Below are 23,760 nucleotides of genomic sequence, written 5' to 3'. Positions count from 1 at the left end.
ATTCCTTGGCAACTTTAAATTAATATATATCAGTCTTTTAAAAGTGATTTCAATATCATACATCATGATGTATGAATGACCAAACTGCTGAAACAGGCTAATCTATTTAAAACTGCTTCTGGAATTAAACCAGGTATTTGGTATGGAATAGAAAATTAGTGACTAGTCAACCAGTTGTAATATACCCCAACTTTAGAGATGAGGCTTTAGTAGCAATGTATGATAAGATTTAGGAAGTCCACTGTAATAGGTTTGGCTAAAGGGACTTAGCAAACTTGACAGCAGGAAGGTCAGCAATTCTAATTAAAATTCAATTCTAATTGCCTTTAAATTAGATCATATTAATTCCATACAGCTTAAATCTGTATAGACATCTGTCTACTCCAAAATATTATGGGGCTGAAAACTTGACACTCGAACACAAGACTTTTTGTCTATGCCAACGGCACAGTTTTCTATACCTCTATCAATATAGCCTGCCACAAACTGAAAATTGGTTTCCTCAACACTATTATGCAGAGTTGTCATAATGTTGGAATACTGGCATACTGGTACAAGATCAAGAATAGTTCTTATAGGGGCATCTGGGTGGCTCAGTGGATAGACAGTCAGCCCTAGAAATGGGACATCCTGGGTTCAAATCTGGCCTCAGGTACTTCCTAGCTGTGTGACCCGAGACAAAACACAACCTCAATTGCCTAGCACCATATTGGTGAACCTATGGCCTCTCCATGTGCTCCCCTCTGCCCCAAAGCCCAATGGGAATGCTTCCTCCCTCCCCTGACTGGGGCAAGGGGGTGGGGGGCTCACATGTGGCTTAAGAGTTACTGTTTGGGCACTTGGTTTTGTCAACATGGAATCTGGAAACCCCAAACTTGTAGCCTAGTAGGATCTGATGAACCCCAAGTTTTAGGGCTAGTTTGTAAGTTGGAGACCCCAAAGCTTGGGGTTCATCAGATCTTACTAGGTTCCAAGTTTGGGGTTTCTAGTGTGACATTTAAAAGAGTGGTTGGCTTAAACTGTGACCGTGGAAATATGGTTTCAAATCAAAAATATAGTGGTCGCCAGGGAAAAATTCCCAAATATGAAATATACCCAAGTCAGCTGGGTTTTATGGAGATTTTAATTAATACAAATTAAGGAATTAATGAAAGGGAGAGAGAAAGTAAGAGGAAATAATGAGAAAAAGGGTAGGCCAGCCCAGGCCAGCCTCAGCCCAAGCCCTAAGAGAGACCAGTCAGTCTTTAATCCACTCACCACAAGATTTGTCCCAAGCAAGATTCTAGTGTTCAGAGAGACCCAGCTACTCCAACTAGTCTGAGCTCCAATTCAGCTTTGGCAAACTGAATTTTCAGCCAGCCACCCAAGCCCTTCAAGGCAGCTCTGGCAAGCTGCCTCTCTCCAATTCAGCTTTGGCAAGCTGAATCTTCTAGAGACCTCTTTTTAGCTCCTTTTAAAGAGAATTTTCTCCTATGTCACCTTCCCTAAGTTCTCACATCTACCAATCACACTAGACTTTTCCAAAGGACAGACCATTCTTAATTCACACCTGAGTAGACTAAACTTTTGAGTAATTTACACCTGAGTAGACTAAACTTTTCTGGGAAGACTAAAACTTCTGATTAAGTTCACACCTCTTTGCAACTTGCAAGTTTGCAAGTTGCCTGACCTTCATGGGTACTTAGCACCTTCCTAAAAATAGACTTAGCTTAAGTGCTTGGCCTCACTATAAGTATGGATTAAGTACTTTTCATTGTTCAGTAAAGAGTTTATAACTTTATCTTCCCCTAAAGTATGCTTAAGTATAGGTGGAGTAGAGTTCTCACATTCCTAAGTCCCTTCATTGTTTAAAATGGGGAATGGTCTTAACCAAATTTTATGAAGTAGGGTCTGAGAATTTTTGAGATTCACAATCCCCCCTGATGATCATTGGGAGACTAGTCTCCCCATTGATCATTTAACATAATCATCTTGTAGTCCTAAATGCACTTCTAACTACAGATATACACAATATTCAATTTCTAAGAGGAAATTAGAGTAGTTAGGGAGGAAATAGAAAAGAAAGAAAGCAAAACCAATATTTTCCTAGGCGCATTGACAGAAAGCCAAATTAGGGGCAGTCCCTTTTGGTATAAAAGTGTACATTTACAATAAATGTTCAATCTTCAGTTCAATCAACCATATCCAAAGTTCATTCTTGATCTTCTTAATGTAGTGTAGGTTTTCTGGCATCTTTTTGCAACAGTTCATTCTCTGGATATAGAAATTAGCAAGTGTATTCCTTGAAGATATTTTCTCAAACAAAATCAAAATCTTGGATTTTCATAAAAATACATCTCAAAAAAAAAAAGATAAAAATTCTTGGATTTTAAATTAAAATACACTAGATTCCATGTTGGTAGTCTCTAAAAGATTTGCCAACATTAACCTAGCCCCTATTATTCTTCTGACTTGGAGCCAAAACCTAGTATTGATTCTAAGATGGAAGGTGCAGGTTAAAAAAATAATTCTCAGCTTTGAACCTTGTTGCATCTGGTAACAAGTATGAAAGTAAAATTTGAATTACTATATATTGATCCAATTAGAGTAATATATTTCTCAGCTTATTGGCAGATAGAAAAAGGGATTCTAGAATTGCTGAGCATAGATTACTTTTAAAACTTTGTCTTTCTTTAACTTTCAGTTCTGAAACTTTCTCCTTACTAAAGACCTAACCACTCCCTTAGAAGTAAACCACCTATAAGTTGGATAGCATCAGGGCAGTGGCCAGGGAGCAGCATCCTTGGCCAGATCAGCAAATGTCAGATGAAAACAATGATCCAGCTAAGAGAAGGAAGAAATCTTTAATTATTTTAGTAAAAGGAAGTATCTCTCAAAGTTTATCTTGGACAAGCTGAAAAGGGGAATCCATGGAGGGAGTTGTCAGAGTGGAAATGAATGATTTTAGGGAAATGATTATCAAAGGATATGCCAAAATAAGCATATTTTGTCCGGCTTGAAGAAGCAAAAGCTAACTAAACTTTTCATGTGAAATTTGTAAATGTGTTCTATTATATTGTGAGATTTCCATAGTTTGGGTATAATATTATTTGTAGAAATTATAACTTAAAATGGCTTGACAGAGTAATTTTCAGAACCATGGGATACTGCCTGTCTTCAGTTCTCCAAATATGAATGTTCAAATTAAAATAATCTTAATGAAATTATTTCTGGCAACAAAAAAAAAGATGAAAATAATGTTCCAAATCACTAGTAATAAGAAAAATGAAAGTTAAACAATCCTGGTGTTTCATCTAACATTTAACCCATTGGCAAAAATAACAAAATATGGGAATAATCAATGTAGGAGTGCAGTATTGTTTGTGGAGCTGTAAACTTTAACAACCATTCAGGAAAGCAATTTGTAATTATGCAAAGCCCTTACTCATTGGGCCAGAGATCCAGGGACACTTTGGAGCCAGCTTCAACTAGCTCTTATAAGCCAATTGTTAAATTTTCAGTAGGAACACTGAGACCTTGAAAATTGGCAAATGCAATAAATCTGGGCTTTGGTTCCTTTTTTGTCTAAACTTAAGAAAGCTATGGAGAAAATGTTCCTAATGAGTATTAAATGTGTGACCTGCATACATTTATTTTTAAGGAGAGCCAATTATCACTGCAAAATGTCTCTATTGGGCATATACCTAAAGTAACTGAATGAGAAGACTCCATGTATACTAAATATTTTATAGCAGCACTTTTTATATGGTAGCAAAGAACTAGAAACAAAGTAGAAAGCAATTTTCTTTATAAGGGATTGTTCTCTATGGAGTGGGAAGTTTATAAAGGGAAATGTAGGTAACATAAAAGCAAGTATCAATAAAAATTTGAGTTAAATTATTTTTTTTTTTAAAGAAAGCCTTGGTTCAAGTCCCATCTCTGCTCCTTGTTACCTGTGAGATTTTGGGCAAAGTCATTTAACCTATATAGGCTTTAGATTTGTAGCAGTCCTTGGTTATATTTTAGGGGTACCACCCTAAAATAGGTGGTTATATTTTAGGGGTACCACCCTACATGATCATTTTTGCCAAGCTAAGTTCTATGTCCTTGGTTTAGTACTTAACCTTGTCAAATTGGGACCCAGCCCTGAAGCTACACTCCAGAAGACAGACCAGATATCTCAGAATCTTTGTTTTATCAACAACAATTAACACAGCTATTAGCCAAACTCATCTGCCTTAGGCCAAGTGGACTCTAGATTTTGGGCTTTAGCTACATCCACTGTTTTAGGATACTGCAGTGTGCTGATGATTACCTAACTTGTAGGACCACCTTTGTCCCTTCCCCCCTTCCTTTGGTAATGCCAATGAAAGGAGGAAGCTCTATTCCATCAGAGTATGTTTTTGCTAAAATTCTCTGGTCTCTGAGTCTTTCTTTTTTTTTTAAACCCTTACCTTCCGTGTGTATTGGCTCCAAGGCAGAAGAGTGGTAAGGGCTAGGCAATGGGGGTCAAGTGACTTGCCCAGGGTCACACAGCTGGGAAGTGGCTGAGGCCAGATTTGAACCTAGGACCTCCCATCTCTAGGACTGGTTCTCAATCCATTGAGCTACCTAGCTGCCCCCTCTGAGTCTTTCTTTATTGTGTCCTTTCTCTCTACCACTGTCAACATGGAATCTAGAAGTCCCCAAACTAGTGATCCCCGGTTTACTTAGCTTGGAGGTGGAAACCTCAGGCTTTGACCTCCTCACAAGAGAGTTCCTCCAAGGGAACCTACTTCAGGGGTCCAACTTCAAGGGTCTTAGACTAATAATAGACTCTAAGATGTTAAGTATCTCTTTTGTCCCAATGGTTTCTCCCCTGAAGGCCAAAGTCCTTTAGGAAGTAGCCCAGCCCTTGGATGGGTCTTTCCCTTCTGTGTCCATTGTGAAACATCAGCCCCTCACTGTTATTCCTGTCTGGAACTCCTTTATTACCAATGTAAAATCAATCAACTGCCCCTCTCATCCTCAGCCCCCAAGTTTCACCTAGAAATGTATTTAAGCTCCCCAACTTTAATGGCTCCTCAGAATAGTCCAATCTAGCATTGACTTTCCCAAGGGTCAGTGTCCAGTGACCAGGGTTCAATCATCATTCACGACTCCATGTAATTGTTTTTAGCTCTAAATTATTTTTCAAGCTTATATCCAGGAACTAGTGTAGCAACATGCCAACCTACATCCTCCTTTTCATCACTTAGATAAAAGGCCAATTTCATAAGGATGTTATTATTATATTTAAAAGTATTTGGTGCCAGGGACATTCTTTGACTAACACTCTAAAGACATTTTTTGGATTCTGTAACAGAACACTGACTACTAATTGCTCTGCTAGAAAAGCATTCATTACTGGGGCAGCAGACCCTGAAAATGTCTGTCTTGCATTCATGCCTTTTACTAATTAGGCACCACATGTAGATCTGTCCCAGATTTATGATTGTACCAGTTTAAACCAGGCAGAACTGGTTCAATCATATAAAATGCCAGTCTTTAGAAGACCCATCAATACTTCTGGAGCATACTGGACACACCCTCTAGTAATAAAAGATGATAATATTTAAATAACTAAAACATTCACCTATAAACTTTTTTTCTATCTGTTGTTAAAGATCTAGATAATGTTAGAAGCTATAGAATATAGACAGTGTAGGTCAGTGGAAAAAATGCTGGATTTGATCAATTCAGTTACCTTCTTTGGACCTCAGTTTTACCATCTGTAAAATGAAGAGGCAGTAGAAACTTTTGAGGTTCTTTCCAGTTCTTTTTTCAAAACTACCTTTTTATTGCTACTTTTTGTTTTCATATCTTCTAAATGTCCTCTATCTTCTCTACCCCCTCCCAGAGGGCCACCTTAAAAAGACTTTTAAAAGAAAAAAAAGATAAAGAATAGAAAAAGTCAGGGAAACAAATTGACATGGGCAGTATACCCCCAGAAACCCAGGTGAACTATTATCAGGGAAACTCCCTTGCCTTTGCATCCTAGAAACACCCAATGACCACCACCCCCCAGGGTCCTGAGATGTTTATCCTCTTTGATAGTCCTCTAGATTTAAGATAGACAAAGAGGTGAATCTTTATGCCTCCAGGCAGACCCCAGTCAGAAGACCACCCCACCCCGCCAAATGCCTGAGGGACTAACACTCTATAGGTCATGTCCACACCAGGATATAGCATCTGTTGTAAAGAGTATAAAAGCCCCAGAACTGATGTCATCTGGGGAACAGCCTTTTCCATCCATGCTGTCCTCCCAAAGAACTGCTCCCCATCTTGCTGTCCCACCTTGCTATCCTCCTGGCCATTCTCAACATTACTCCCTAAACTAATAAATTTCCCTTTATGTTTTTAAGCTAAATTTTGGAGTCTTGAATTCTTGCAAAAGGTATCCTTCCCGAACCCCAGGGGTACATATCTGAACCCCATAACAATCAATGTATGGAAAAAACTGAATTTTACAGTCCTCCCATCTTGCAAAGTAAATACTTTTTCCTATCTCCTCATTAAAGTCAAGCTTATTTTTTATAAATTTACAAAATCCATTATAATTATTTTGTGGAATGTTGCATACACTGCTAGATATAGTCATTAAATGAGTAGAAAACATTTATTAAGCACTTAATGTGTGTCAACCACTGGGGATAAGGATGCAGAAATGAAGATAGACCTTCCCCTCAAGTTGCTTACTGACTAATAGGGAGCAACAATGTAAAGTTCGGCGATGACTCCATCTTTTTAAAAACTTTATTACAATGATGTATCACTAGGTCACATGGGCAAGAAACATTAAGATAGGAAAGTGATAAGAAAGAAAATATAGCAACAAAAAAATTTTACAATGAAATAAACATATCATCAAAAAATTTTAAATTGCATTGACCTTCCTCCCTGTCATTCTCTACAAATGGCATATACTCTCCCTGCCTCCCCTCCCATTTCAATTTGCTCAAATCCTAACCATCTTTGAAAGTTCTCCATAAAATAAAGCCTTTCTTGGTTTCCTCAGGCAAAAGCTGCACTTTCCTCTTCTGAACTCTCAAAGCATTTATTAGATGAATTTATCACATTTGAAATCTTTATGTGTATATTTCTTATCTTTCCTAATAGATAGTGATCTTTGAGTGAATTGTGTTTTATTTATTTATTCTGGAATCTTCCCTGATCTGCACATAGTACTCAAAAAAGTGTTCCTTGAACTGAAGTAAAATATTAATATGAAACTGAAGATAAAAATATCTCCTAAAAGGGCTGTACAATGCCCTCCCCCTGGGCTCTTCTATTAGCCCACCAAAAAAAGAGACTATAGACTAGCCCTCATTTCCCTCCAGCAATAATAGAGCAGTTTTCCAATGCAAATACTTTGTGACCTCGTCTCTCTGAGCCTCTTATCTTTGGGTAGAAGGGAAAGGAAGGTTTAGGGAGTTCCTAGGAATATCCCCCACACCACACATTCATAAAAGGAAAAGTCAGGGAGATTGTTGGTAGGAAAACTGGCAAAGAAAAGAACAGTCACTTGAAGACTACCAGAGGAACCATCAAAATCCTCAAGCTGTTGTTCCCAGATTTGTCATGGTAAATAAAGGCTTTCTGCTTCTACCTTCTATCCTTCTACCAGCAAGGCTATCCCTAAGCCCCGAGGAATTCTAAGCAATGCCCCTTGCACAGAAGTCATAGAAGTTTAAATGGGGCAGGTTTTAGTTCCAAAGAAGAAACTAATCATTAGAGCAATTCAGAAGAAATGCATATGCATGGTCCCTTGAGAGGCAGTGAAGTTAATTGGAAATGTCCCAGATAGGATAATGTTAAGTCAGAAAATTATCAAAGTAATTCCGCATGACATCAGAAGTTAGACTAACAGAATCCATCTAAAAGAATGTGGGCTGGGGGCAGCTGGGTAGCTCAGTGGGTTGAGAATCAGTCCTAGAGACAGGAAGTCCTCGGTTCAAGTCTGGCCTCAGACACTTCCTAGCTGTGTGACCCTGGGCAAGTCACTTAACCCCCATTGCCTAGCCCTTACCACTCGTCTGCCTTGGAACCAATACACACGGAAGGTAAGGGTTTAAAAAAAAAAAAGCATGTGGCTTCTCTACCTGTTTTGCCTACCTGTATTGTTGAGGAGCAAATGAGGAAATATATGTACTATACAAACACACACACACACACACACGTTTTAGAAATTATAAACTATCATAATGATATGATATATTATTGAGAGATGGAAAACATTTTATTTTTCTTTGGAATAATTTCCATAGATTATTAGGTTATAGAAGTTAAAAATGGGGAGAGAAATAAAGGATTATGGAGAACAAGCTAATGTGTTTGTGCTATTTTTTAAAAAAATATTTTAAAAAACATATTAAGTATGTTGAGTCAGAAAAATTCTTTCAAAAACTTTTATTTTCAATAAGTGGTGTCTCCAGCCTTGGATACAGGAGGTTCTGGGTTCAAATTCGGCCTCAGATACTTCCTAGTTGGGTGACCCTAGACAAGTCACTTCAGTCCAGTTGCCTTGCTCTTACCACTCTTATGCCTTGGAACCCATAGAGAGTATAAATTGTAAAACAGAAGGTAAGGGTTTAAAAAAAATGAGAGGGTCAGGAAAATTCTTAAGTGCTAGATCTTGGGGCCAAAAATTACAAAGAAGATAATAAAAACATTTATGTTAGTTTACATTGCTCAAAGGAGGAAGAGGAAGTAGATTCAAGAAAAGGAATATTTTGGATATTGACATGCCACTAACATTCAAAAGGAGGTTCAAAAGGCAACTTGGAAGGGGAGAAGGCAAAGGAATCCCAAGCTCATCAAGGTGCCAACTACTCGTTTCATGCCAATGAAGTGTCTGGGCAGGCATCATGGTGGCACCTGGTTATGAAAGCAACTGCTCTGGGAACTGAAATTCCCAGTCTATGGCAGTCTAGCTTTCTAACATCCAAAGAGCATGAAGCGGCAAAACAGGAGCCTGTAAAGTCTTTGATTAAGTTCAGTATTTTAAAATGTTCTTTTCCTTTAAGTTTTGGCTTTAAAAAAAAATTGATAGGTCTTGGGTCTGAGGTAACTCGAAAGCCCCCATTTTTGACACATGCCACAGGATTCTAAAAAGATTGGGCAGCTAGTACAATTATCAATAATATGGAAATTGGTCTTGATCAGTGACAAAAGTAAAACCCAATGGAATTGCTCATCAGCTATGCGTGCATGTGGGGGGGAGGAGGCCATGAATCATGTAATCCTGGAAAAATATTCCAAATTAATTAATTAAATAAAAATTTTCAATTAAAAAAACTAGAAAGATTGGGCAGTATTTTTTTTTTAAACCCTTACCTTCCGTCTTGGAGTCAATACTGTGTATTGGCTCCAAGGCAGAAGAGTGGTAAGGGCTAGGCAATGGGGGTCAAGTGACTTGCCCAGGGTCACACAGCTGGGAAGTGTCTGAGGCCAGATTTGAACCTAGGACCTCCCATCTCTAGGCCTGGCTCTCAATCCACTGAGATACCCAGCTGCCCAAGATTGGGCAGTATTAACATAGCCTAGGGATTCCTTCCCTTGCCCACCCAAAATACATTTTCCCTCTCTCAAATGGACACACAAAAGACACAAGTGGTATTGCTTGGAAAATGTAATTTGTTTATTTATTTTTAGATTGTGCCTCTGTTTAGCCCAGGGTAGAGGTGCAGTTGACTAGGCATTAGCCCTATTTCTATATTGATCTTCATGGGATCACCTCTCCTCGGGCAGCCTGGGGAACTCTCATTCTCAAGGACCTACCGAATTGATGCCATATTGATAAACATCTAATTTAGCCCTATTATAGGTCAGAACTTCCAAATTCAAGGGATCCCCTAGCCTCTGTCCTAGGTATCACTGGCAGGTACCAATAGACTCAGTCTGATTGAACAATTTAGAACACTACCAATATATTAGATGTTGGTGTGTGCATAATACAGGTGAAGATACACATGGATATATGAAGATATAGAAATGTGTGCATGTTCTGGTATCCATATAGATATGCAAGTACATGTGTATGAAAATTTCCCCAAAGATGAATACACAACACATACACAGATGTATATATTAATATATTATCTATATGAATATAGATGTGTATATAGAGTGAGTATATATCTATATAGCGATATAAATTATTTGGACAATTGCCATTACTGATCAAGAAACAGATGAATGTAGATAAAGAAGGAACGTATATTAGACTAACCTCATGCACAAAAAACATTTTGGCTCCCACATAGATTCCCATCCGCACCACAGCTCGAACAGCTGCATTCATTCCTGGGAAGGAAGGAGGTAGAGGTCAGTACTATTCAACACTCAGGCTTAAATCCCAAAGATTATCACATAGCCTTAAATCCCAAAAGTCACCTAGCCAAATGCTTCTGGCTCAGAGTTCCTAGAGAACTATCACCAATTCTGAAATAACACAGAACCCTTTTCCCCTTGAATTACAGTTAGTCAAACTGAAAGAAAATCATGGGGATAATGAGAGCAATTATTTCTATAATTTGCAGAGGGCAGTATGGCTCTTTTTTTCCATCTTGTTTGTAAAGGATTAGTTAGACACAGCCCCCAAAGCAATTGTTCTAAATTTATATAATTATTGGGTAAAAAGAGGTAAACAGTAGTACTCATGTAGGTCTTAGGTCAAAAGAAATGCATCCAGGGATTTTAAATGGGATTTCCTGTTTTCTCTAGTCTTTGCAGCAACAAATGAGAACATTTGTTGAGTCCTCTTCTTATAAATAAATCTCATACCTAGGAAAATTCTATGTTATCAACATGAATCCTCACATACATTTGCTACACAATTTTTTTAATGGTTATTTAGCTAAGCCTTATCAGATTAAACATTAAAAGTGGCTCTGAAAATTGGCAGAAAGCATCCCTGCCAATTTAGGGGGCAATGTGGCTTGTCCAGCAACTAGTTTCCAAAGAGAGAATTTCTTTTGAACACCCTTTGCCAGGATAACTGAGCTCTTTGAACCAAGTTACTTGGAGTCAAATCTAACAAATGAGAAGATTGATCAAGCTGAAATCAGTTAAAAAAAATTTTTTTAAGTAAAAGAGTCAATCATAAAGACAAAGAGCTTCTTAGAAATAAAAAAGACCAGATGTCCCTATCTTGCTCAAGCTGAAAGAGCAAGAGCTCTGCACTGTCCTAGTCCCACTCTGACAGCCATGGGAGCTATGACTTGCTTGACTTCTGATGTTTTTAACCTATTCCAATTCACCACTCCCTAGGTAGCCTGGTGACCCCCATCCTACCCAGCCAGCCCCGGGGTGAAGGTTTCACCATATTACCATATTGTTTCCAAACTTAGTGTAGGCACCCAAATTGCTTAGCCTACCACTTGTCAGAGCCACTAACCTCAAGCAATCTGCCTGCTTCAGTCTCCCTGGCAGCAAAAATTACAAGTGTATGTTTGCTATCAAACCCCACCAAGATCAATTTTCTTATACTTCTCCTCAGTTGACTTATTTATGTATTTCTCTCCCATTAGACTATAAGCTCCTAAAGTGGTCTACAATAACAATAAACAGCCTGGAAAAATAAAATTGGAGAAGTGAAAGGTTTTAGTTGTCAAGAATAGGAATTTATATTTTATCCCAGAGGCAACAGGAAGTCAATGAAGGTTCTTGAATAGTGGAATAGCATGACTGGATGTAAACTTTAGAATACCACTTTGACAGCTGTGTGAAGGAAAATTAGAGAAATAATATACTGAAAAAAGAGACCAACCAGAAGGCTTTTGCAATAGTCTAGTTGAGAATTGACAAAAGAAAAGAGGTGGCTATGAAAGTGTAGGCAAGTAAGTAGATGTGAGAGGTAAACTAGAAATAAAATAGATAAGACTTGGCAATTGATTAGATATGTGGAGCAAATGAAAATGGAAGATCAAATAGGACTCCTGGGTTTCAAACCAAGGTAACCAGAAGAATGATGGTGATCTTGATAGAAAAAGAAGGTGGGAGAAGTGGTGGGGTTGAAGGAGAAAGATAAGCAGATCCATTTTGGACATGCTGACTTTGTGATATCTATGGGACATTCTGGTCCAACAAGAAGCTGTCCACATGGTACTAGAGCTCAGGAAAGAAGCAGCAGCTAAATTTCAGAATCATTTGTAAAGAGATGATAACTAAATCCATAGGAGGCCACCAAAAGAGAAGACAGAGAAAAGAGGTCCCTAGACAGCCTAGAAACCTACCAAATTCTTCTATTATCATCACTGATAAGACATAAAGCCTTCTGGCTACCACACAGCCTCCATTGCCTATTCCTAACAATCTAGATTATCAGCTATTGTGGAGCTTCACAATCTAAAGTCATATCTATGGACAAGAGAAATATGAGTTAAAAAGTTAAGTTTTTTGTCTCAGGAAGCAACTTGGGATTGTTGAAAGTATTAAACCATTTTCAAAATGTCATCAAACCCACCCTCTTCTTCAAATTCAATTGTGGACCTTATTTTTAAAAAACTATTGTATTAATTATTATAATTTTATGTTATTATGTATTGCAAGTTATTTGTTAATAAGGCCCTTAATAAGGATAATAATCCACTTACAGCATCTGTCCAAAGAGTATACTAGTGTGCTAATTAGTTCCTTCCTATCCCCTCTAACCCATCTTTAATACGGTTGCCAAAATAATTTTTTAAAATAATTTTTCTAATTAAAAATAATTACTTTTGACCACATCACTCTCCTGCCTCCAAACCTTCTATGATATCCAATTAGCTGTAGGACAAATTACAACCTTCTTAGGTTGGCAGTTAAGGTTTTCCACAATCTGGCTCCTACTTGCCTCTCTGACCTTACTTCAAACTATTCTTTACAGGATTTATATTTCAGATATATGTGATACTAGAGTGTTTTTCCTTGACCAGCTATTTCTTGTTTCTGTCCATTCCCAGAAAGGACTTCATTGTTTAAAAACATTTCCCAGTCATAATCTTTTCTTCCTGGAGGGGTAATTCCTCAGGAGCCACTCCTTTCAGGAGCCCCACTCTCCCCACCAGCCCACCCCTACACAACAAGGGTTCTATCCTTCCCCAACATTTCCTAAACCAGATGGTCTCAGTAGATTCTTTGATCCTACTCCTCACTAGCTTGTATCAACATGTTCTATCCCCCAGAGCACATTTTAGGGAAAGGATTCTATCATTTTTTTTTTTCATGCTGAATCTCCAGCTCCTAGCAACATATGATTGATACATAATCAATATTTTGAATTGAATTATTTCCTTTCCTACTCTTATTTCCATGATTTTTTCCTTCATAATGTCAACATGGAATCTAGAAACCCCAAACTTGTAGCTTCATAAGATCTGGTGAACCCCAAGTTTTAGGACTAGCTTGTAAGTTGGAGACCTCAAAGTTTGTCCTTTTTCCCTGTTCCCAGGAGAATCCACCCTGAAGGGAATCTCAGGCTAGTAGTTTCATAATGAATAATGGACCCTAAGGTAAAGACAATCCCATGAGATAGGGCTGCACCCAAGGGACTCTTCTTGCCTCTAGAAGCCTCTCCTACTGTATCACACTCTCCTTTCAAGGATTGAACTCGGGACTTTCAACTTACTAGACTGATAGTCTACTGGGCTACTAAAGAGTCACTTCACTTGGGCAACCCAGAGAGGTAGTAAATGGCAGGAAAGGGTTAGGAGTCAAACCCTGGTATTTTGGCTTCCAAATGAGAGTTTACTAAATGAAATTTAGCTCATGGATTGCAGGATGATAACTCAGTGGATATTTCAAAAGGCTTGGAGATAGGAAGTCCTGGGCTCAAATCTGACCTTACTCTCTAATTATGTGATCCTGGGCAAGTCACTTAACCCCAATCTCCTAGCCCTTTTTGCTCTTCTACCTTAGAACTGATACTTAATGTTAATTCTAAAGTAAAAGGTAAAAGTTGTTGTTTTAAGTCTTTTTTGAGTCACTTCTTTAGATCTTAAGATTTAAAAAAAAAGATAAAAATCATGCTCCAATGACTCTTAATGAGTACCAGGTCATTTAAAAAGGTGCATTAATTATAAAGAATAACTGACCTAACATTAGTATTTAAGATCAATCACAATTTTCAAAGAGATCAGATTAAATGAGAAATTGAATCCAATTTGAAATACAAAATTCTTAGAAATTTTTACTTAACCATTCTTTCCCAATGCAAATTTCCAAGTCTGAATTAAGCCAAAAAATCTATGAAGTACATAATTAGAAATTATATTTGAAAGTAATTTTTTTAGACTAAAAGATCATAAAGAAACAGTTTGTCTCATTAGACAAAGGACTCTCACCAGGGAACTGTTAATTAATCTGTTAGACTTTGGAAACCAATGGATATGGTGCATCTCTTCTAGGTTTTTTTTTTTTTTAAAGATCAAAGTTTTATCAGGGCTTTGATATATTTTTGCTTTTGTGGGGAGTGGTAGAGGTTCAGATGACAAAGGCAATAAGTAAGCTTTGTCCTGCAACCTGGACTTAACCCCCAAAAGCTTTTGGCTTCCTTAAAGCTATGAACATTAACAAAAGAATTGAATTTAAAGGTCAAAGACATCACTCACAAATATATCAATTTACTGAAAGGATTTCACATTAAGCAGAAATACACTCTTATCTCTTACAATACAATACAATACAAAATCTGTCCATTAAAAGCTACACAAATGGGTTGAAATTTTCTCCAAAATATTCCATTTTCCTTGGTAAACTTAATCTGCTATGAATGTCTAAAGACCCACACTATATAACTTAAATGGCAATGGGATCTTATAATCAGTCTATCTAGTCTATCTAGATCTACTGTTTGAATGAATGAAAACTACTGAATGAATGCTGACATGACAAAAGCTACTGACAGAATCATTAAGATCCCTTTTAATTCAATACCAAAGTAGTGAAATGGAGGAGCCTAGCAAGATCTCATCCCAAATCAGAAGAATCCCTCATTTTGTAAGTACTGATTTCCATACTGACATTATTTTTTCTGATCTTATGGTGTAGTGCTGTAAAGGACTCTGAGGTTAACTAGAGAGCCTATTCATTTTTTAGATCAAGAAAATCCATATAGCCCATAGATGAAGTTCTCAGTCCAAAATCTCATAGACCATTAAGTAGTAGAATTACAATTTAAAATCTGACATCAAATCTGGTGCTTTCCTGAAGCCAGAGGAAGAAGGGTCAGTGTATTGACTGATGGCTATCCTGTAAACACATGAATAGTATAAATATTTGTAACTTACAGTACAGTGAAAAGAACACATTAGATCTGGAAGAAGACCTTAGTTTGAAATCCAACTCTAGTAGTAGCTTAGTACATGGGTGATTTTGGCAACTTACTTACATTTTCTGGACCTCAGTTTCCTCAAATGTAAAATTAGGAAGTTGGAAATCAATGACCCTCACATCTATATGTGTGTATTGTATACACTTATACTATTTCAAGGACCTATAAATTTGTGGTTAAAGTTTTCCATGAACCAGGTTCATTACCTCTCTCTGAGTTAACAGATGGTCTTTGAGATTTGTTATGGCCAAAAATTAATCACCCTGGGGGCAACTTGGATATAGTGGTACCTGAAGCCAGATGGCAAGCTTTTTGAGAACCAAAGATCACCTCTATTCCAAAATAAGAGGAATTCATTGGAGGATTTTACTTATAAAAACTCAAAACTCAGAGAGGGAGAGAGAAAGGGAAAGAAGGAAGAGAGAGGGGAGAGGAGGGGAGAGAGAGAGAGAGAGAGAGAGAGAGAGAGAGAGAGAGAGAGAGAGAGAGAGAGAGAGGGAGAGGGAAAGGGAGAGGGAGAGGGAGAGGGAGGAAGGGGAGGGATGCTATTAGCACATTATGATTTTAGGAGCCAGATTGTGACCTCAAGTTTCTAAAACAATATAATAGGTACTCAAGAAATGCTACTTGGATTAGATCAATTTTTCTGTGAAGATTTCTTTGACTTTCTACTGAATAGTTCAAAGTAAAAAAGACCTTTTTAAAAATTAAACCCTTATATTCTCTCAGTATAAATTCCAAGACACAAGAGTAGCAAGAGCTAGGTAATTGGGGGCTAAGTAACTGGACTGTGGTCACATGACTAGGAAGTATTTGGAAACCTGATTTGAATTGAGACTCCAAGCCTGGTGCTCTATCCACTATCCAGCTGCCCTAGAACCTAAGTTTTTATATGCTATTTTGTTTGTGAGAGGAAAAAAATTGCAAAACCACCACTCACAAGCATTATCCTGCTTTTGTATTTATCTACCTTTCTAGGATACTGGTTATCAAAGTATTATCTGGGAAGCTTTGAAAGCACTAGAGATCTAATGGGGTCCTCGAAGTCAAAACTATCTTTGCAATAAAGCAAGATGCTTCCATTTATAATATGGCAAATATTAATATATATGACCTATATTAACAAAAGCTATTGGAAGGGTTCCCAATATTTGAGTGTAAAAGGGTCTTAGTACCAAAAAGCTTGAGAAACAGTGTTTTAAAGAATGTTTCTTGATGAGGAATCAAGATGGCAGAATAGATGCAGAAACTCGCCTGAAATCTAAATTCTTCCAACCCCCAACAACTTTAAAATAATGTCTTGAATCAAGAGCAAAAGAACCAACATGAGGTTGGAATGAATTTTCCATCCCAAGACAACATAGAAGGTCAGCAGTGAGGTCTGTAACACAGAGGGTGGCAGTGGGGGGAGGTTTGAGGAGGATTGGTCCAGAAGCATAATGTAGACCACTGGTGGTGTCATGTCATGCCAGCAGCAAAAACTGGAAGGGAATGCATCACCAACAGCTTTGGGAGTTCTTAGCCCACAGACAGTAAGGGGGTAGTAAAACGGGTTAGAAAGAGATTACAAGTTATATTTTTCTGGTGTTGTGTTGAAGACCCCATTTCATTGCCCATAATCAGTGCCTGGTCACAGTCCAGGGGTTAAGAATAGGACTAGGTCCCAAATATATAAGAAACTAAATCAAATTTACAAAAAATCAAGCCATTCCCCAATCAACAAATGATCACAGGACATGAATAGATGGTTTTCACATCATGAAATCAAAACTATCAATAAGCATATGAAAAAGTTCTAAATCCCTGATTAGAGAAATGCAAATTAAAACAACTCTGAGTTATCACCTCACACCTAGCAGATTGGCCAATATGGCAGCAAAGGAAAGTAATAAATGTTGGCAAGGACATGGCAAAATTGGGACATTAATGCACTGCTGGTGGAGTTGTAAATTGATCCAGTCATTCTGGAGGGCAATTTGGAACTATGCCCAAAGGGCGATAAAAGACTGTCTGCCCTTTGATCCAGCCATAGCACTGCTGGGTTTGTACCCCAAAGACATAATAAGGAAAAAGACTTGTACAAGAATATTCATAGCTGTGCTCTTTGTGGTGGCCAAAAATTGGAAAACGAGGGGATGCCCATCAATTGGGGAATGGCTGAACAAATTGTGGTATATGTTGGTGATGGAATACTACTGTGCAAAAAGGAATAATGAACAGGAGGAATTCCATGTGAACTGGAAATACCTCCAGGAATTGATGCAGAGTGAAAGGAGCAGAATCAGGAGCCTGAGACATTATGGCACAATTGAATGTAATAGATTTTCTAATAGCAGTAATGCAATGACCCAGGACAATCCAAAGGAACTTATGAAGAACACTGTCCACACCCAAAGAAAGAATTGTGGGAGGAGAAATGCAGAAGAAAAACCATATGATAAATCATGTAGCTCAATATGGATATAATTAGGGTTTTTATGTTAAAAGATCACTAACAAGGAAATAGGTTTTGAACAATGATACATGTATAATTCAGTGGAACTACTTGTCAGCTCCAGGACTGGAGAAGGAAGGGGAGGAGGAATCATGAATCATGTAACCATGGAAAAATATTCTAAAGAAAAAAAAAGAAGAAGAGCACTAGGACTTGTAGTTATAAGAAAGTAAGGGAAGTGGTCACAGTTCCAGGGCCAAGAGGAACTTTAGCACATGTGGCTTCAAGGGAACAGTCTATATCAATAGTTCTAGGGGTGGAGAAGAGTGCTTGTGGTGACTCACAAGGGAACAGAGATCCTGGTGGCAGAAAGCACTATTAGAGCTTGTAGCTATCAGAGATCAGAGGACCTAGTCACTGTTCTAGAATCAACAAGACCACAGACACTTGTGCTTTCAGAGCAACAAAGATCTTCTTGAATAAAGATAAGAATACAGGCCAGGAGAGCAGTAACCATATTTCCTCTTAGATCATACTATCTTGGAAGCAAAGAAAACTTACAGGATCCCAGATCAAGCTCTCAAAACAGCAGCACAAAAAACCTGAAGCTTGGAACAATGCCCTTTTGACCTTGGGAGCAAAGCCCAACTTTAGCTTTGTTAAAAGTCAAGACATAGACTAGAAAAATAATCAAACAGGACCAAAATTAATTTGAGCATAGAAACTTAAAGGAAGATGAAGAAACAAACTCAGAAGACAAAGATGTCAAGATAGCTACAAGCAAAGCCTCAAATACACATATGAATTAGAGAAAAGTTCAGCTAGAATTCTTGAAATACTCTAAAGGGATTTTAGAAATAAAATAAGATGGACTGAGGAAAAATTCAGAAAAGCAATGAAAATGTTGCAAGAAAACTATGAAAAGAGAGTCAACATATTGGTAAAATAGGCATGTGCACATACACACATACACACACACACACAAAACTATAGAAAATAACACCTTCAAAAATAGAATCAGCCAAAGGAAAAAGGCACAGAAACACACTGAAGAGATAAATTCCTTTAAAAAGTAGATTTAGCCAAATGAAAAAAGTACAAAAGTTCAGTGAAGAAAAAAAAATCCCTTAACAATTATAATTGTGTAATGAAAGTTAATGACTCCCCAATACATCAAGAAACAAATTAAATCAAAAGAATGAAAAAATAATAGAAGGAAAATGTGAAAATTATCTTATTGGAAAAATAACTGACTTGGAAAAAATTATTGGACTACCTGAAAACCCATGATAAATAAAGGCATTATAATTCAAGAAATTATCCAGGAAAATTGCCCTAATATCCTAGAACCAGAAGATATAATGAAATTGAAAGAATCCACTGATTAGCTTCTAAAAGAGATCCCCAAAAGAAAATTCCCAGGAATATTATTACCAAATTCCAGAACTCCGAGGTAAAGAAAAATATATTACAAAAGCAGACAGAATGAAATAACTGAAATATTATGTAGCCAGAGTCAGGATCACACAATATTTAGTAGCGTCTATAAAAGAACTAGGACTTAGAATATGATATTCTGTAAGGCAAAGGAGCCTATTATTATAACTAAGAATCACCTACTCAGCAAAACTGAGAATAATCATTCAGAAGATAAATATTTAATGAAATAGATGACTTTAAACATTCCTGATTTAAAAAAAAAGAGTTGAATTGAAAATTTGACTTTCAAATATAAGACTCAAGAGAATCACAAAAAGGTAAATAAGAAAGAGAAAGTATAAGGAATTTGATAAAGTTAAACTGTTTACATTCTTTCATAGGAAAATGATACTTCTAACTCCTCAGAACTTTATCATTAGAAGAAGTATATATAGACAAAAGTCTTGGGCATGAATTGACTATGTTGAGATGATTTCAAAAAAATAAAATTAAGATAGGATATCTGGGGCTCAATGACAGATAACCAGACTTGTAGATAGGCAGTCCTACATTCAAATCTGATCTCAGACAATTCCTAGCTGTATTACCCTGGGCATGTCACTTAATCTCATTTGCCTAATCCTTACCACTCTTCTGCCTTGGACCTGATATTTGGTATCAATTCTAAGATAGAAGGATTTTTTTTAATTAAGGAGAAAGAAAGAGAGACACTCAGGGAAGGGGAAAGGAAGAGGTAGAATGAGGAAAATTATTTCACATAAAAAAGGCATGAAAGGAAGGACTTTTATACTGGAGAACATAATGGGGAAGAGGAGTGGCAGGCAACTCTTTAAACTTATTCTTAACAGAATTGATTCAAAGAGTGAATAATATACATAATCAGTTGGGTATAGAAATTTATCTTACCAAACAAGGAAGCAGGAGTTAAAGGGCATAAGAGAAGTTGGGGAGCATAAAGAAAGGAGGGCAGATTAAAGGAAGTAGTAGTCAGAAGAAAAGAAAAACAAACATTTTAGGAGGGACAAGATAAAAAGTGATAGAAGGATAAATAGAGGCAAAAAAAGATAATAATCGGAACTGTGAATATGAATGGAATGAACTCACGCTTAAAATAGACCCAGAGAACAGAAAGGATTAAAAACCAGAATCCAACAATATATTGTATATATGAAATATACTTGATGATACAGAGTAAAAATAAGGGGCTTGATTGGATTATATTGTGCTTCAGCTGAAGTTTTAAAAAAAGTGAGCATAGCAATCATGACAAAGCAAAAGCAAAACTAGACCTAATTAAAAGAGATATACCGAGAAATTACATTTTGCTAAAAGGTACTACAGACAATGAAGAAATATTATCTAAATATGTATGCATCAAATGGCATTCTATCCAAATTCTTAAAGGAAAATTTAAATGGGTTACAGGAAGAAACAGACACTAGAACCATTCTTGTAGTATACCTTCCTCTCAGAACTATATAAATCCAACCACAAAAAAAAAAAAGAAAAAAAGTTGTTGAGAGGATGAATAGGATTTTAGATAAGTTAGTTAGACCTCTTGAGAAAATTGAATGGGAATAAAAAGAAGTAGATACCTCTTAGTCACCTATACATGGCACCTTCACAAAAACTGACCATATATTCTCATTGTTGTTCAGTTGTTTCAGATCTGTGAGACTCTTCATGGTTCCATTTGGGGTTTTCTTGGTAAAGATAGTGGAGCAATTTGCCATTTTCTTCAGCTCATTTTACAGATGAGAAACTGAGGCAAAAAAAATTTAAGTGATTTACTTAGGATCACACCACTAATAAGTGTCTAAATCCAGATTTGAACTAAGGAAAATGAATCTACTTGACTTCAGAGCAAGTACTATATCCATTACACTAGCCAGCTGACCACAAATTAGGGCATTAAAAGCCTTATAAAAATGCAGAAAAAGCAGAAATATTAAATACATCCTTTTCAAACCATAATGAAATAAAAATTACATTCAAAAATGCATTGGCCACAAAAATATAGATTAAAAATCAATTGGAGGGGCAGATAGGAAGCACAGTGGATAAGAGTGCCAGGCCTAAAACCAGGAGGACCTGGGTTCAATTCTAGCCTCAGATACTTCCTAGCTCTATAACTAACTAGCCAGTTCACTTAACACCAGTTACCCAACCTTTGCTACTCTTCTCTCTTAGAATTAATATTAAGAGAAAAGGCAAGGGTTTAAAAATTTTTTGAAATTAAATAATCTAAGCCTAAAGAATGAATGGGTGAAAGAAAATATCACAGAAATGATAAATAATTAGAATATGACAGTAAAACAATATATCAAAATTGCTGGGATGCAGCCAAAAGTACTTAAGGGTGAAATTTTCATCTCTAAACACATACATCAGCAAAGTAGAAAAAGAACAGATCAATGAATTAATTATCAATTAAAAAAACAAACAAACTAGAAGGATGGGGCAACTGGGTAGTTCAGTGAATTGAGATCCAGGTCTAGAGATAGGAGGTCCTAGGTTCAAATCTGGCCTCAGACACTTCCCAGTTATATGACCCTTGGCAAGTCATTTAACCCCCATTGCCTCTCTTCTGCCTTAGAATCAATCTAAGATGGAAAATATGGGTTTAAAAAACAAACAAACAAAAAACCTAGAACAATTTTAAATACTCAGATAACACCAAATGGGAAATCCTAAAAAACAAAGGAGATATTAATAAAGGTGAAAATAAGAAAAATATTGAGCTAATAAATAACACTAGAAGATGGTTTTATTTTATTTTTTAAAAATAGTAAAGTACTGGTGAATTTAATTTAAACAATGAAAATCAAAATTGCCAGTATCAAAAATGAAAAGGGTGAATTTGATTTCACCACCAATGAAGATTAAATTAAAGCAATTATTAGGAGCTATTTTGCCCAATTATTTGTCAGTAAATCTGACAATCTAAATGAAATGGATGAATATTTACAAATATATAAATATACAAATATATAAAATAAATTTACAAATCTATAAATATAAATATAAAATAAAATATCTAAATAATCCTAGGTTAGAAAAAAATGAATGAATAATCCATAAATGAGTTCCCTAAGAAAAAATACCAAGATCCAGCTGGATCCACAAGTGAATTCTACCAAACATTTAAAGAACAAACAATTCTAATACTATATAAATTGTTTGGAAAAACAGACAAAGAAGTACTACCAAATTTAACCACACAAATATGGTGATGATATCTAAACCTGAAAAGATTAAAAAACCAATCAAAATTGTGGACCAATTTCTCCAATACTGTGGCAAAATAAATAAAATATTAACAAGGAGATTCTCATAATATATCATGAAGATTATATGCTATGATGAGGTGAAATTGATATATAGATCATTAATGTAGAGCTGGTTCAAGAAAATTATTAGCATCATTGTCCATATAAATAATAAAATCAAGAAAAATTATCATTTTCTCAGATGCAGAAAAAGCTTTTGATAAAATAGAACATTCATTTCTATTAAAAACACTAGAAAGCATAGGAATAAATGGAATTTTCTTTAAAATGCTAAGAGAAGGGGGTAGCTGAGTAGCTCAGTGGATTGAGAGCAGGCCTAGAGATGGGAGGTCCTGGGTTCAAATCTGGCCTCAGATACTTCTTAGCTATGTGATCCTGGGCAAGTAAATTAACCCCCATTGCCTAGCCCTTACCACTCTTCTGCCTTGGAGCCAATACACAGTACTGACTCCAAGATGGAAGGTAAGGGTTTAAAAAATAATAATAATAAAATGCTAAGAGTACATATCTAAAACTATCAGTGAGCATTAATTTTACTGGTGATAAACTAGAAGCCTTGCCAATAAGATCTGTGGTGAAACAAGGATGCCCATTATCAATGCTATTATTTAATATTATTCCAGAAATGCTAGCTATTGCATTAAGAGAAGAGAAAGAAATGGAAGGAATTATATAATACATAATAAAACTATCACTTTTTTTCCCAGATGATATGATGGCATACTAAGAGAATCCAATCAAAAGTTAGTTGAAATAAATTGAGCAAAACTTCAGGATATAAAATAAATCCACATGTCAATATATTATCACCAAAGTCCAGCAGGAAGAGATAGAAAGCTAAATTCTATTTAAAATATAGACAAGACTCAGTGCATGAGAGTTGCCTGCTGGGAGTTAAGATGGAATAGTAAAGAACACACTATTCCCACAATCCCTCTACTTTCTCTCTCTCTCTCTCTCTCTCTCTCTTTCACACACACACACACACACAAGACATTACCTCAAAACAAAGGAAAGACAGAGGAACATGTCTCACTGGGGTAAGGGGAGAGAGCATCCCAGGCAGTAAAGCATTTTCAAAAACTGGCAGATCTTGGAGCAACCCACAGAATAATCCAGCTTGAGTCACTCCACACAGGTAGAGAAAATAGAAAACCCACAAACTCTCAAATGGTATCAGAACCCAAAGGGTTCTAGGGAGCAGAGAGAGTAACTAGAACGATAGTGAAGGCACTTACTCCCACATGGCAGCAAAATGCCTGAGGTGATGAAGCCTAAAAGCAAGG

The 23,760-nt window shown here is 36.6% G+C and overlaps 1 protein-coding gene across 6 annotated transcripts in view; it reads right to left on the bottom strand.

Annotated features, from left to right (window-relative positions):
• PFKP (phosphofructokinase, platelet) overlaps positions 1-23,760 on the bottom strand; it is a 139,914-nt gene that overhangs the window by 63,905 nt on the left and 52,249 nt on the right. For 5 of the 6 annotated variants that reach the window (XM_056800003.1, XM_001373982.5, XM_056800005.1 and 2 more), the window contains exon 2: positions 10,229-10,302. In XM_056800003.1, the coding sequence (XP_056655981.1) occupies positions 10,229-10,300 (72 nt within the window). In that variant the 5' untranslated portion in view covers positions 10,301-10,302. Of the gene's footprint in view, positions 1-10,228; positions 10,303-20,779; positions 20,919-23,760 lie in introns of those variants that run through there. The other variant, XM_056800002.1, reaches the window with a different exon arrangement.

This window comes from Monodelphis domestica, chromosome 5 (assembly GCF_027887165.1).
Source record: "Monodelphis domestica isolate mMonDom1 chromosome 5, mMonDom1.pri, whole genome shotgun sequence".
In the NCBI taxonomy this organism is placed as follows: domain Eukaryota; kingdom Metazoa; phylum Chordata; class Mammalia; order Didelphimorphia; family Didelphidae; genus Monodelphis; species Monodelphis domestica.
The sequence above is the reverse complement of the archived record's forward strand: the minus strand, read 5'-3'. Positions and strand labels throughout refer to the sequence as shown.